Here is a 14111-nt window from a genome sequence, read left to right on the forward strand (position 1 = left end):
TTTATTTAGATCAGTTCAACCATGTGGACCTAAAATGTGAGAATTTAAGCTTCAAGAATCAGACCCCCAAACAAGAAGAACTGGAAACAACTATACACAAAAAGCTAAGTAAACTAGAAAGTGTATTGTAATCTTCGCTACTCTCAAATTTTTCAGAAAAGACTTTGCTTATTGTGGACAATAGCTGTAATTATTAAGGAGGGGGAGATTACACGCTCTAGTCCTTTTTGCACAAGATTTTGTATTATGGTCAGGTCATTCCCTGGGCCATACATATCTGCCAGCCTCTTAACCAGCTTTACCAGAAAGGTTTTAAGTTTGTCTGATCTGCGAATGTCAATGGGCTTTTCGGTCCTCAAGCAGTGTTTGTGCTCAGCTCCCTGTTTGACTTCTTTTATGCTGAGTAAACTTTTAAACCTGGCCAGTGGCATATTCCAATGTGGCATTGGTGCTGTCCTGTCCATCGGAATGTATACAGCACCGAGCAACCCATAGCTTACTCATCGAAGGCGCTTTCTGCTGCACAACATTAATTATTCACAGGTGGGGAAGGAGATGCTAGCTACTATTTTCAGAGTTAAGAAGCTTCATGTTTCCCTGTATCGGGTAAAGTTTCTCCTCAGTTCCTCCTTGTCACAGACCACAAACTGTTTCTTTATTATTGCTGTCGTTCCAAGCTGCCAGGTAGGACTGTCCACATATTGCAGAGGTGGCCCCTCTTTCTCGGTAACTATTGCTGTGACGTTCATTATCGCTCCTCCACTCAGCTTGCCAACGCTGAGACACTGTCGCAGCTGCTGATGGATGGGGTTTGATTTGGAGATGGTTGGCAGGTGGTTCCTGTGTTCACGTTGGATGATCCCTTGCAGCAAACCCTGTCAAATTTTCTGTTGACAGCAGGAGAAGTTGTGACCGTCACAGTGTTGACAGGGTCCTTATGCTTTCCATAGAGGAGCAATGCTGTCATGTGGTCATCCACGCCGGTGTTGCTTCCTTGCACACTAAAGGTGCTGCATGTGTTGCACTGGAGTATGACTCATATGAAGGCATTGACATGGTCTTCCTGGCTGATGGTTGAGTGTGACATAGAATATCTGGTGTGGACTTGAGGGGCCTTTGCACAGAACCAGTTCTCTCTGTGGCTGGCCCCACAGCTCGCTTGGGGTAGGTTGCACACCCACTTTGCTGGTCCATTTTGGTCAGCATGTGGTTGTTGATGGTTGATGCTTTGTCCAAATTTCTTTACATAGTCAACCTATCCTCCACATTGTTCACATGTCAGTTAATTTTGCCAGTGAGGGATCTCCTACGACCCTCAAATCTGATAATGGTTGTCAATTCATGTCACAGGAGTTTGAAGACTTTTTCATATGCAGTAGTTTCCAGCATCTAACTATCACCACCCTGGCTTCTGGCTCAGATGTGCAGTGCTTTGTGCATATATTCAAGAAGTTTGTGTGTGCAATCATGAATTGTCAAGTTTTACAGCTACATACTAGGTGATGCTGGTCAGTGGGTGCAATCTGGTGGAATGTTTGAATGAGTACCAGCCAAGGAGTCTGGTGGAATTGTTGCACATATTGAGGGGTGAGGTGAATGCCTGTAGCACTGTGGATGTGCCCCAAGTATTCGACCTGTTCTACAAAGCAGCTACACTTTTCCTTATTGCACTTAAGATTTGCTTTCTGGAGTACTGAAAACAATGTTTCTAAATTGTTTGCTAGATCCTCAGCAGTTTTGCCTGTGGTGATAATGTTTTTTTGGTAGTTTGCTGTATTTGGCACTTCCAAGTAAGTTTTTGAGATATCTTTGAAAGATGGTTGGGGTACTAGGCACTCCAAATGGTAGGTGGTTGTACTGAGAAACTCCTAATGAAGTATTGATTACTAGTTTCTCCCAAGATTCAGCATCCAAGGGGAGCTGGAGATATGCATGTTTGAGGTCAGTTCTTCCACCCACTAAGTGGGTCAAGATTACCTCCACATAGGGAATTGGGTATGAGTCCACAACTGACTGGGAGCCTATTGTGTTTTTGAAATCACCTCATATGCATAGAGTGCTGTTCAGTTTTTCTTCTGTAACTGTAGATGTGACCCACTGACCATTTGAGATAGAGGTAATGATTGTCTCATCCTGTAGTTGTTGTAATTCAAGTTGCAGCTTGTCTTGTAAGGCAAAAGACATATTACCTGCTTTACAGAATTTTGGCATGGCAGATGGGAATAGAGCTTCAAACTCTGTAATGCCTGATCCTGGTTGAGAAAAAACTAAATTTCATTTTGCAAACAATTCATCAAGGAAATTGGAAATGCTGAGGGAATGGACAATGGATGTAGAGTCATGTGTCTCTAGACCCAGTGTGTTGAAGAGATCCATTCCCAGTAAGCTTACCACTCCCGAAGTGTTCACAGCAAGGATCAGGCTCCAATAATGTGGGTGCCATACTGTGCCTTTGCGGTAAATTGCTGCAAAAACCACATGATGCCATTGCTATAAGTCCTTGTCTGGAAGTCCATGGATTGGAGGGTTGGGGTGCCTACCTGCTGGTAGGTCTGCCAGTTAATGATGGTGGCAGAGGAAACTGCACCTATTTGCAAATTGAGTGGCACATCCTTGCTGTAGATCATCAGGGAGATACTGTTGATGGTTGCATGGAACACTGATTTGACATATGCCTTGTGCGGATAAGGTTCATCTGGTCACTGTTTCTCCTTCCAGTGGATTGTCCCTGTTGTGGTCAACTGACTGTTCACATGATGGCAGTTGTTGGAGTTGGCTCTTTGGTGCCAGGTCTCTCTTCCTCCCCCCCCCCCCCCCCCCTTCCCCCAGTCTGACAGTCTGTTCTGACTGGTGGTGAGGGTCTGTTCTGTAATTTGTCCTGACTTCAAAAACTTAGGAAAATCTTGCAGAGCTGCTGCTGAACCCAGTGATGATCAAAAGACTTGATTATGGGTAAGCTTGTTTCTAACAGAGGGCCTTTCAATATCAACATATCTAGCAGACTGCCTCTGAATTGCTTCGATGTCTTCCTTCAATCTGACGTGCTACATATCCCACACTCGAGCAGTACTCAAGAATAGGTCACACCAGCATCCTATAGGCAGTCTACACACCAGGTAAACTACTCTTTGCTAAAATTCCCCAATAAACTGAAGTTGACTATTCACCTTCCCTATGACAGTTCTTGAATGCTCGTTCCATTTCATATTGCTTTTGCAATGATATGCTCACATATTTAAATGACTTGGCTGTGCCAAGCAGGACACTAGTGATACTGTAACTGAACATTAGAGGTTTGTTCTTTCTATTCCTCTGCATTAGCTTACATTTTTCCACATTTAGAGCTAGCTGCCATTCGTCACACCAACTAGAAATTTTGTGTAAGTCATCTTGTATCTTTCTAGCATCACTCAACATTGACACCTTATTGTACACCACATTATCCTCAGGACCACCTCATGGAACACCAGGAAATCTGCTTTTTGGTAAGAGGTGGTTGCCCGGCAAGTGGTCATCCCTCAAGGACACTGGGATTTATGATGTGTCGTTGATCTTGCAGGCATATAAAGATAGTAAGACATTGTTCTTGATTAATATCACATAAGACAGTTATTATTAATACTAGATAAACATTACTGTAATGTACAAAACAGTACCTACTAATTATTACCTGACTCTTTTCATATTGCTGAAGATTCTCCTTCTTGGAGGAGCAAGCAGACTGTAATGTATGAATGGTTAGGTGAGAAGAGGTAAATCTCAAAGTAATTTACATCACCAAAAATAAGTTACTGTAATAGCAGTGTATTTGTTGGTTTTCATTGAGCAAAAGTTCTTTAGATATGAAATGCACATTTTCTGTTGTTGCAGGCAGACCAACTGTTTGATCCCATGACATTAGAGTTCAGATGCACTTTTTGCCGTGAGGTTGTGGAGGAAGACCAGTCAGCTCTTCCAAAGAAGGACTCGCGTCTCATGCTGGCACGTTTTAATGAACAGCTTGAACCACTCTATGTCTTACTCCGAGAAGTAGAGGGCATAAAACTTGCTCCTGAAATACTTGAACCAGAACCTGTTGATATTGGCACCATTCGAGGGTTAGTAACTTCTGCATTATTTTTTAACTTTTTGAGATGCTTCTGTATAAAATTTACTTACATACTGTTGCTACGGTGGTCTCTTCTTTGGAGAGAGGCATTTATTATGATATGATGAAGACTAATGACTTTGGAAACCACAATACTTTTGCTACCTTATATTACAAAATTATCTTCAGGGACAGTGAATGTAAAGTAAATAAAGTAAAGCAAATAAAGTATTTATTCAGAAGAAGTAAGCAATAAGAGGCTGTGTGACAAATAGTTGTAGACTATTATAGAGGTAGGGAACTATTTTCTTTGAAAAGTACTAGTGTAATAAAGTAAATAATCAGTTACCAGCAGGAGATAAAACAGCAGCTATTTAGTATAATTGAGAAGGCAACAGCTATTTTCAAAATAAGAACTCTCTCTCTGATTTAGATGGTTTAATTTAGCTAGGATAAGTGTGAATAGCACTAACGAGTGTAGTGGTAGTTACTTGCTAATACTGTATACATATTGAGTATCTATGATTTGCTTTTCTTTTATTAATTTGCCCCTCGACTCATTCCACATTCTGATTGTTCTCCTACAGAACATGGTTACTGAATGAATAAATGCTTACCTACTCTGTCAATAAGGATATATTAACTGTTTGACTGAATCTCTCACAGTAAACACAAAGAAAGGGCCTGTCATATAGGGCATAGTTGCAAGTGATATGGTAATTATGAAAGAGGAAAGACAGAACAAATTTCAGAAGCAAAGGCTGAAGAGGAATGCAGAGGAATTTATAAGACATATTGTAACATTACCAAAGGGCTGGCAGCAAAGGTTTTCTGGGACAAGCTTGGAGGGGGGTGAGACAAGTGCAGTCTTCTATATATATAATGTATGACATATTTATTACATAGTGGACTTGAAAATGACTCTCCGTAAATTAAAATGCAATAGAATAGTAGAACCATAATCCAAAAGATATTAATTACTCATGCCACATTTACTCCAAATTTAAACAACACAAGGTGCTGTAACAGCTACATTAGACTATAAACAAATATGGTCTTTGTGCATCACCTTCATTTTCAGTCAACTGCAGAGTGAGTCTCTGCCTGCTGTTTTCGTTGCTCAACACAAATGAGTAACTTCAGCTGACTGAAGTGTTTAAACAATAATAATGATTCAAATATATTTAATACAGAAAATACTTAAACGTGGTGAAGTTGAGCCTGTGCTGTGTGAAATCTACTGATGTTTCAAAGCGTGTCTTTGTGCATCACCTTCATTTTCAGTCAACTGCAGAGTGAGTCTCTGCCTGCTGTTTTCGTTGCTCAACACAAATGAGTAACTTCAGCTGACTGAAGTGTTTAAACAATAATAATGATTCAAATATATTTAATACAGAAAATACTTAAACGTGGTGAAGTTGAGCCCGTGCTGTGTGAAATCTACTGATGTTTCAAAGCGTGTGACAGTTGTGATAAATGCATAAGCAAACAATTCAATGCTTATTGTGCAGAGGTTAAATCTGTAGACTTGGATTTAGAATGAGTGGATATTAAATCCTTACCAGTTCATACAATATTAGGTTTTTTGTGGCTTTCATAAATCACTTAAGTCAAATGGCTGGATGATTCATGTGGATATGATACAACCAACTTTATTCCTCATCATTGTTCTATATGAGCTCATGCTGCGTAATTGATGATCCCATGATTGACATCGTATTCTACATTCCTTTATCCTCTGTTGGTGAGTTGTGGTCAAGACATTAGATTCTGGTACACAAGACAGCATTGTAATGCTAAAACTTATCAACAGCTATGTGAAAAATATGAATCTTAATTAATAAAGTATCCTGGGCTATTATGCCGTGATCGGAAGACTTTCACAGTAAAACCCAACATTTTGTCCCCATCTGCAGAAAACATTTTCAGGTGTGATTGTAACTTCTTTCAGTGCCCAACTCACACCCTGGCTCACTACTAATTTGCAGCGAAGTTCTGTTTATATGTGCTCCCATGCAGTGGCGTGAAGCAGTGATGGGTAACATCCTTTGAATACCTGGGCACAATTGATCACCGTCAGTTGCCGTCGACCTATGTTGCTTTCATCCCATGGTGGAAAACTCATACACATCTTCTTCAGCACTGGGATCCGGATGTCATTCAGTTTCATGCCCTCTTCCTTCCTGCTGAAATTTCTGGGTTGTTTAAAAATCTCTATGGCCTTCCCATACAGCCTTTTATGGTATCCACTTGTGGCTGCCAATATTTGAGTCCTGTTAAAAGTGAGTTTGGTGGTCTCTTGGCTGCAAAGAAAAAATCTTAACAAAATGGAACATCACAGTAAACTACAAACTCACTCAGTAGACACAGGATCACCTAATATTGACCAAGGATGCTGGCAAACCACTGGAAAAAGCAGGAATTTGTAGGGTTCCATGTAGCTGTGGGGAAGTACACATGGATGCTACAAAAATAATGGTCAAAAAACAACTAGAAGAGCACAAGGGCAACTGTAGAAGGGGAGAGACTGACATATCAGCTGTTGCAGAACATCCCATAGAGATTATTAAACACCTCATGAATGTCAATAGGAAGGAGGAGGGCTTGAAATTGAATGACATCTGGGTCCCGGTGCTGAGGAAGATGTGTATGAGTCTCCCACCATGGAGTGATAGCAACAGCAGAGGACAGTGACCAACAATGGCCAATTGCGCCTGGGTATTCAAATCATGTGATGTAACGCCACTGTGTGGGAACATGCATAAATGGTATTTTGCTTCAGTTGATAGTGAGCCATGGTATGAATTGGACACTCAAAGATGCTATGATCCCCCTTGTAAATCTCCTCTGCATATGGGGATGAAATGATGGGCTGTAAAGTGAAATCCATCGGACCATGGTGTAATAATCCAAAATATTTTATTAATTGTGGCATTTCTGGCCATTATAGTGTACATCTTACAGAATATGAGCCTATTGCAAAATGAGTGAAGGTATTAAAGTTCTGAATTTATGGAAGGATATTCAAATTTTGTCAGTAAAAGAAGGAATTTTAAGCATAGTGCACAGATTATATCATGGGATGTGTAACTCTTGCAGAAAAGCTTATTTCATGACAAATGCATTTTCTGCACTCATGTATAGAAAAAACAGAACACTTTGAATGACTGGAGATAGGACATTCACATTCACAGGACATGTATGTTAGTATGTTCTGCAGAAATGATTAGCATTTATGTAACTTTGGTTCAGCATGTGTCCTGTTATCTACTAAACATGGGGTCCGCCATGGGCCCTGATAACTTCTTCAGTGCATGATGACATCAACATGTATAAGTCACAAATGACATCCTATGGTACAGCCAACCATGCTGCATTCACCTGGTTCCAAAGTTCATCTGTGGTACTTGGCATTAGATCACAGCACTACACCCATCGTTTCACCATATCCCACACATTTTTGATTGGTGCCAAGTCTGATGATGTGATAGGCCAGAACTAAAGGCAACAAGTGGTCATGCATTGCCTTGCTGAAAAATGGTGTCAGGGATGTTGTGCAGAAAGGGTACAGCTGCGGGTTGCAGGATGTCATTCACATAGGTCATACTGGTTACAGTGCCCTGGACGCACACCAACTGCAATTTGAGGCTGTTTCCAATAGGAACTCACGCCACAAGGCCTTGATTTGGCACTGCATGTCTTGTGCGAATGCAGTCGCTGTGATACTGTTCCCCCTGTCTGTAACGAACCAAAATGGGATCATCATTTTGAAACAGACAGAACCTGGATTTGGCCATAAACGCTATCTGATGCCATTCCTGTCCCCATTCCATACACCATTACCATCTTGCATATTTTTGCACATTTATCAAAGGTAGGCAGAAAAGTGGATGATAAACACATAATGCATGCCATAATAAATGGTGACGGACTGTCAACCCTGATAGTGTATGATGTGTTACACTGTCCCACTGTTGTGCTAGAGTCAATAAGGATGCAGATCTGTTGTGCAATGCTATTTGGATGAGGTGTCACTCTTCTCATGGGGTGGTCTGTATGGTGTGACCTGACTCATCTCATTGTGTTCTGTGATCTTCCGTGAAAGTTTCTGTGCACATCCGTTGCACTGCTGAAACACTTCGTCCCACATGAGCAGCAATTTCCCAGATGGATGCATCACATTCTCTCATGACAATAATGCACCCAGCTTTCAAACTCACTGATTTGACAGTATGGTTCACGCATATGCTTTTGAGGCATCCTGCATGTTTGCTCAAGTCACAGTGATCCATTGCTTTCAGGTTATAGCGACAATGGACGCCTCAGGCATATTTTACCGGTATGTGGTGTTGCACCGGGGTATTGATGTTGTGGTTCATTGAACCCTCTGCCAGGCACTTTATTGTGAATACCAGAGTAAGCCTGTAGATCTACATGTAGATGTCCTTGAATCTGCAGATTGACATGGTTCAAATGCTAATCATTTCTGCAGAACATACTAATGAGCATGTCCTGTGAATACAAATGTCCTATCTCCAGTCATTCAAGGTATCCTGTTTTTTTTCTGTCTTTTTTTCTGAACATGAGTGTGTGTAAAAAAATTAAAAAGCTGAACCTACAGTTTAACATGAACTCTGAACAAAGTTGCAGCTTGTCATTTTTTACATTAATAAACCATTGCCAATGGCGAAAGAGGTGATCAATGCAGGAAAAAGTGTGTGGACCAACTGGATATTTATAGTCTGGCACTTACACACTGGGCCACTAGATCACAAATCTTTTTTATAGGATTTACAAAAATTTCAGGGGCAATAGTCCTCAAAATTCTCACTACTGCCTTAAGTCATTGTAGACAATTCATAAATTAAAATGGAATTTTTTGATAATTAGTTTATATTCTTTATCTCATAACATGATTATCAAAAGCTTTAGTGCCAAACTTGCTGAACTCTGATGGGGGAGAAAGTTATTTGGATGGATGTGAAAGCATTTTCCATGATACTAAATGAGCATTTTTGCATTGTCATTGCATTCTTTTTTTTTAAACTTGAGATAGTTGCAGAAACACACTAAATGTAGAAGTAAGCTTTTGAAAAAAATTGCCTTAGGTCAAATACAGAATTATAATTGGTGTACACGTTACAGCTGTTCTAGTTGGTCATCTGCTGGAATCAGAATATGTTCAGGAAGTGAAAAATCTGATTCTGCAAGATTATAGACAGATCATCCAACATTCTTCACAACTTTGGGTATAGGTTATTGTACATGTGAGGGTATCTTGTCAGTGAACATGAGAAGGATTGTAGTGAATTTTGTGACACAGTTGCTTCACTATGACAAAAGCAACATTGCATGAAAGTGTGCAAGGAAATTAAACAACTACTGCAAAGTGTTTGAGTTTGGACAAGAGGAGAAAGCATCCACAAATGGGTATATGAACCACTGGGTACTATACCACTACAGTGTGCAAACTCATGCAGCCTACATTTTTCAGGTTTCGTTCTCACTCACTGTACTCTCCAGCACTTTTGTGTGACTTCTTCCTCCTCCCTAAGATGATAATCAAGTGAAGGGTTGGACATTTGATTCAATGGAGGAAAGTCTAATAAAATTGCAGAGAGTACTAAATATCCTAACAAAGAAACACTTCCAAAGTGCACTTAAAAAGGGTAGAGAAACATTGGTATTGGTGTTTCTCTCATACGGAGGCTACTTTGAAGGTAATGGTGCGTTATAAGATCTAGATAAGACATAATAATTTTGTAATTTATTTCATGAACTTTTGGACCGAGCGAGGTGGTGCAGTGGTTAGACACTGGACTCGCATTCGGGAGGACGACGGTTCAATCCCGCGTCCGGCCATCCTGATTTAGGTTTTCCGTGATTTCCCTAAATCAGTCCAGGCAAATGCCGGGATGGTTCCTCTGAAAGGGCACGGCCGACTTCCTTCTCCATCCTTCCCTAATCCGATGCGACCGATGACCACGCTGTCTGGTCTCCTTCCCCAAACCAACCAACCAATCATGAACTTTTGGATACCACCTTATAGTTAGCAATTCATTTTTAAAGGGATTTGCATTTGAGATGTGGCATTTGATGCTTGGGTCCCACATTTGTCAGTTTGCTTTAGTGATCTTTTAAATCATTAAATAATCAGGTACCAAAATTAATTCCTCCTGTTGATGTGAACATGAACTCTATGTCGAGTTGCATTAGAACCTTCACATCTTTCATTCTTTGGTATTTTTCCAAGTGAGCTCTGATCACCATCCGGCCACTGTCGCCAAGCGGTTCTAGGTGCTTCAGTCCGAACCGCACTGCTGCTATAGACGCAGGTTCGAATCCTGCCTCGGGCATGGATGTGTGTGATGTCCTTAATTTAGTTAGGTTTAAGTAGTTCTAAGTCTAGGGGACTGATGACCTCAGATGTTAAGTCCCATAGTGCTTAGAGCCATTTGAACCATTTTATATGAACACCAGGTTGTCACAGTTAAGGCTGCAGTACAGCTGGTATTCTAAACAGAATTATATATATGTATTTCATTACTGACTAATTTCTTAATATGTAAATTATTGTGAACTCTGGTTGGGTTACAGATTGGATGGTAAGAAGCCTAGTGCACCATTACGGCCACCTGGTGAAAACTGGTCTGGTGAGGCAACAAGAACACAAGGCTTTGCTGTTGAAGAAGCCCGTGTGGATATCAGCATAGGAGAAGCTGGTGCTGACCAGCGACAGGCCGCAGCAGCTCAGCGCAAAGAGCGCCCAGTCTGGATGACAGAGTCCACTGTCATTGGAGCTGGTGACGCAGCAATTGGTGCTGTAAGTATTGGTTGTATAAGTGATATGAAATATTTTAGGCTATTTACGTGTAATCCAGTATTTAAAATTTTCTAATCACCTTACATGTATGCCTGCAAGTACACTTTTATCAGCAAGTACATAATGTTTCATGTTTCTTGTCACTTTAAGGAACGTGTTTTCTTTCATGGTTAAAATAACAAGTCAGTGTTATTTGAAACTTCATATAGTGAAAGACCCCCCCCCCCCCCCCCCATGAACCATGGACCTTGCTGTTGGTAGGGAGGCTTGCGTGCCTCAGCGATACAGATAGCCGTACCGTAGGTACAACCACAACGGAAGGGTATCTGTTGAGAGGCCAGACAATCGTGTGGTTCCTGAAGAGGGGCAACAGCCTTTTCAGTAGTTGCAAGGGCAACAGTCTGGATGATTGACTGATCTGGCCCTGTAACAATAACCAAAACGGCCTTGCTGTGCTGGTACTGCGAACGGCTGAAAGCAAGGGGAAACTACGGCCGTAATTTTTCCCGAGGGCATGCAGCTTTACTGTATGATTAAATGATGATGGCGTCCTCTTGGGTAAAATATTCCGGAGGTAAAATAGTCCCCCATTCGGATCTCCGGGCGGGGACTACTCAAGACGATGTCGTTATCAGGAGAAAGAAAACTGGCGTTCTACGGATCGGAGCGTGGAATGTCAGATCTCTTAATCGGGCAGGTAGGTTCGAAAATTTAAAAAGGGAAATGGATAGGTTAAAGTTAGATACAGTGGGAATTAGTGAAGTTCGGTGGCAGGAGGAACAAGACTTCTGGTCAGGTGACTACAGGGTTATAAACACAAAATCAAATAGGGGTAATGCAGGAGTAGGTTTAATAATGAATAGGAAAATAGGAATGCGGGTAAGCTACTACAAACAGCATAGTGAGCGCATTATTGTGACCAAGATAGATACGAAGCCCACACCTACTACAGTAGTACAAGTTTATATGCCAACTAGCTCTGCAGATGACAAAGAAATTGAAGAAATGTATGATGAAATAAAAGAAATTATTCAGATAGTGAAGGGAGATGAAAATTTAATAGTCATGGGTGACTGGAATTCGAGTGTAGGAAAAGGGAGAGAAGGAAACGTAGTAGGTGGATATGGATTGGGGCTACGAAATGAAAGAGGAAGCCGCCTGGTAGAATTTTGCACAGAGCACAACTTAATCATAGCTAACACTTGGTTTAAGAATCATGAAAGAAGGTTGTATACATGGAAGAACCCTGGCGATACTAAAAGGTATCAGATAGATTATATAATTGTAAGACAGAGATTTAGGAACCAGGTTTTAAATTGTAAGACATTTCCAGGGGCAGATGTGGACTCTGACCACAATCTATTGGTTATGACCTGTAGATTAAAACTGAAGAAACTGCAAAAAGGTGGGAATTTAAGGAGATGGGACCTGGATAAACTGAAAGAACCAGAGGTTGTACAGAGTTTCAGGGAGAGCATAAGGGAACAATTGACAGGAATGGGGGAAAGAAATACAGTAGAAGAAGAATGGGTAGCTTTGAGGGATGAAGTAGTGAAGGCAGCAGAGGATCAAGTAGGTAAAAAGACGAGGGCTAGTAGAAATCCTTGGGTAACAGAAGAAATATTGAATTTAATTGATGAAAGGAGAAAATATAAAAATGCAATAAATGAAGCAGGCAAAAAGGAATACAAACGTCTCAAAAATGAGATCGACAGGAAGTGCAAAATGGCTAAGCAAGGATGGCTAGAGGACAAATGTAAGGATGTAGAGGCTTATCTCACTAGGGGTCAGATAGATACTGCCTACAGGAAAATTAAAGAGACCTTTGGAGATAGGAGAACCACTTGTATGAACATCAAGAGCTCAGATGGAAACCCAGTTCTAAGCAAAGAAGGGAAAGCAGAAAGATGGAACGAGTATATAGAGGGTCTATACAAGGGCGATGTACTTGAGGACAATATTATGGAAATGGAAGAGAATGTAGATGAAGATGAAATGGGAGATACGATACTGCGTGAAGAGTTTGACAGAGCACTGAAAGACCTGAGTCGAAACAAGGCCCCCGGAGTAGACAACATTCCATTGGAACTACTGACGGCCTTGGGAGAGCCAGTCCTGACAAAACTCTACCATCTGGTGGGCAAGATGTATGAAACAGGCGAAATACCCTCAGACTTCAAGAAGAATATAATAATTCCAATCCCAAAGAAAGAAGGTGTTGACAGATGTGAAAATTACCGAACAATCAGTTTAATAAGTCACAGCTGCAAAATACTAACACGAATTCTTTATAGATGAATGGAAAAACTAGTAGAAGCCGACCTCGGGGAAGATCAGTTTGGATTCCGTAGAAATGTTGGAACACGTGAGGCAATACTGACCGTACGACTTACCTTAGAAGAAAGATTAAGGAATGGCAAACCTACGTTTCTAGCATTTATAGACTTAGAGAAAGCTTTTGACAATGTTGACTGGAATACTCTCTTTCAAATTCTAAAGGTGGCAGGGGTAAAATACAGGGAGCGAAAGGCTATTTACAATTTGTACAGAAACCAGATGACAGTTATAAGAGTCGAGGAACATGAAAGGGAAGCAGTGGTTGGGAACGGAGTAAGACAGGGTTGTAGCCTCTCCCCAATGTTATTCAATCTGTATATTGAGCAAGCAGTAAAGGAAACAAAAGAAAAATTCGGAGTAGATATTAAAATCCGTGGAGAAGAAATAAAAACTTTTAGGTCCGCCGGTGACATTGTAATTCTGTCAGAGACAGCAAAGGACTTGGAAGAGCTGTTGAATGGATGGACAGTGTCTTGAGAGGAGTATATAAGATGAATATCTGCGAAGTAGAGAGGATATAAAATGTAGACTGGCAATGGCAAGGAAAGCGTTTCTGAAAAAGAGAAATTTGTTAACATCGAGTATAGATTTAAGTGTCAGGAAGTCGTTTCTGAAAGTAGTTGTATGGAGTGTAGCCATGTATGGAAGTGAAACAGGGACAATAAATAGTTTAGACAAGAAGAGAATAGAAGCTTTCGAAATGTGGTGCTACAGAAGAATGCTAAAGATTAGATGGGTAGATCACATAACTAATGAGGAAGTATTGAATAGGATTGGGGAGAAGAGTAGTTTGTGGCACAACTTGACCAGAAGAAGGGATCAGTTGGTAGGACATGTTCTGAGGCATCAAGGGATCACCAATTT

General features: G+C 40.9%; 1 protein-coding gene across 1 annotated transcript in view; it reads left to right on the top strand.

Annotated features, from left to right (window-relative positions):
- Nucleotides 1–14111, top strand: part of LOC126418449 (general transcription factor IIE subunit 1) — a 71769-nt gene that overhangs the window by 39195 nt on the left and 18463 nt on the right. The window contains exons 4-5 of the mRNA XM_050085213.1: nt 3871–4097; nt 10685–10910. Of these exons, the coding sequence (XP_049941170.1) occupies nt 3871–4097; nt 10685–10910 (453 nt within the window). The remainder of the gene's footprint in view (nt 1–3870; nt 4098–10684; nt 10911–14111) is intronic.

This window comes from Schistocerca serialis, chromosome 9 (assembly GCF_023864345.2).
Source record: "Schistocerca serialis cubense isolate TAMUIC-IGC-003099 chromosome 9, iqSchSeri2.2, whole genome shotgun sequence".
NCBI classification, from domain to species: domain Eukaryota; kingdom Metazoa; phylum Arthropoda; class Insecta; order Orthoptera; family Acrididae; genus Schistocerca; species Schistocerca serialis.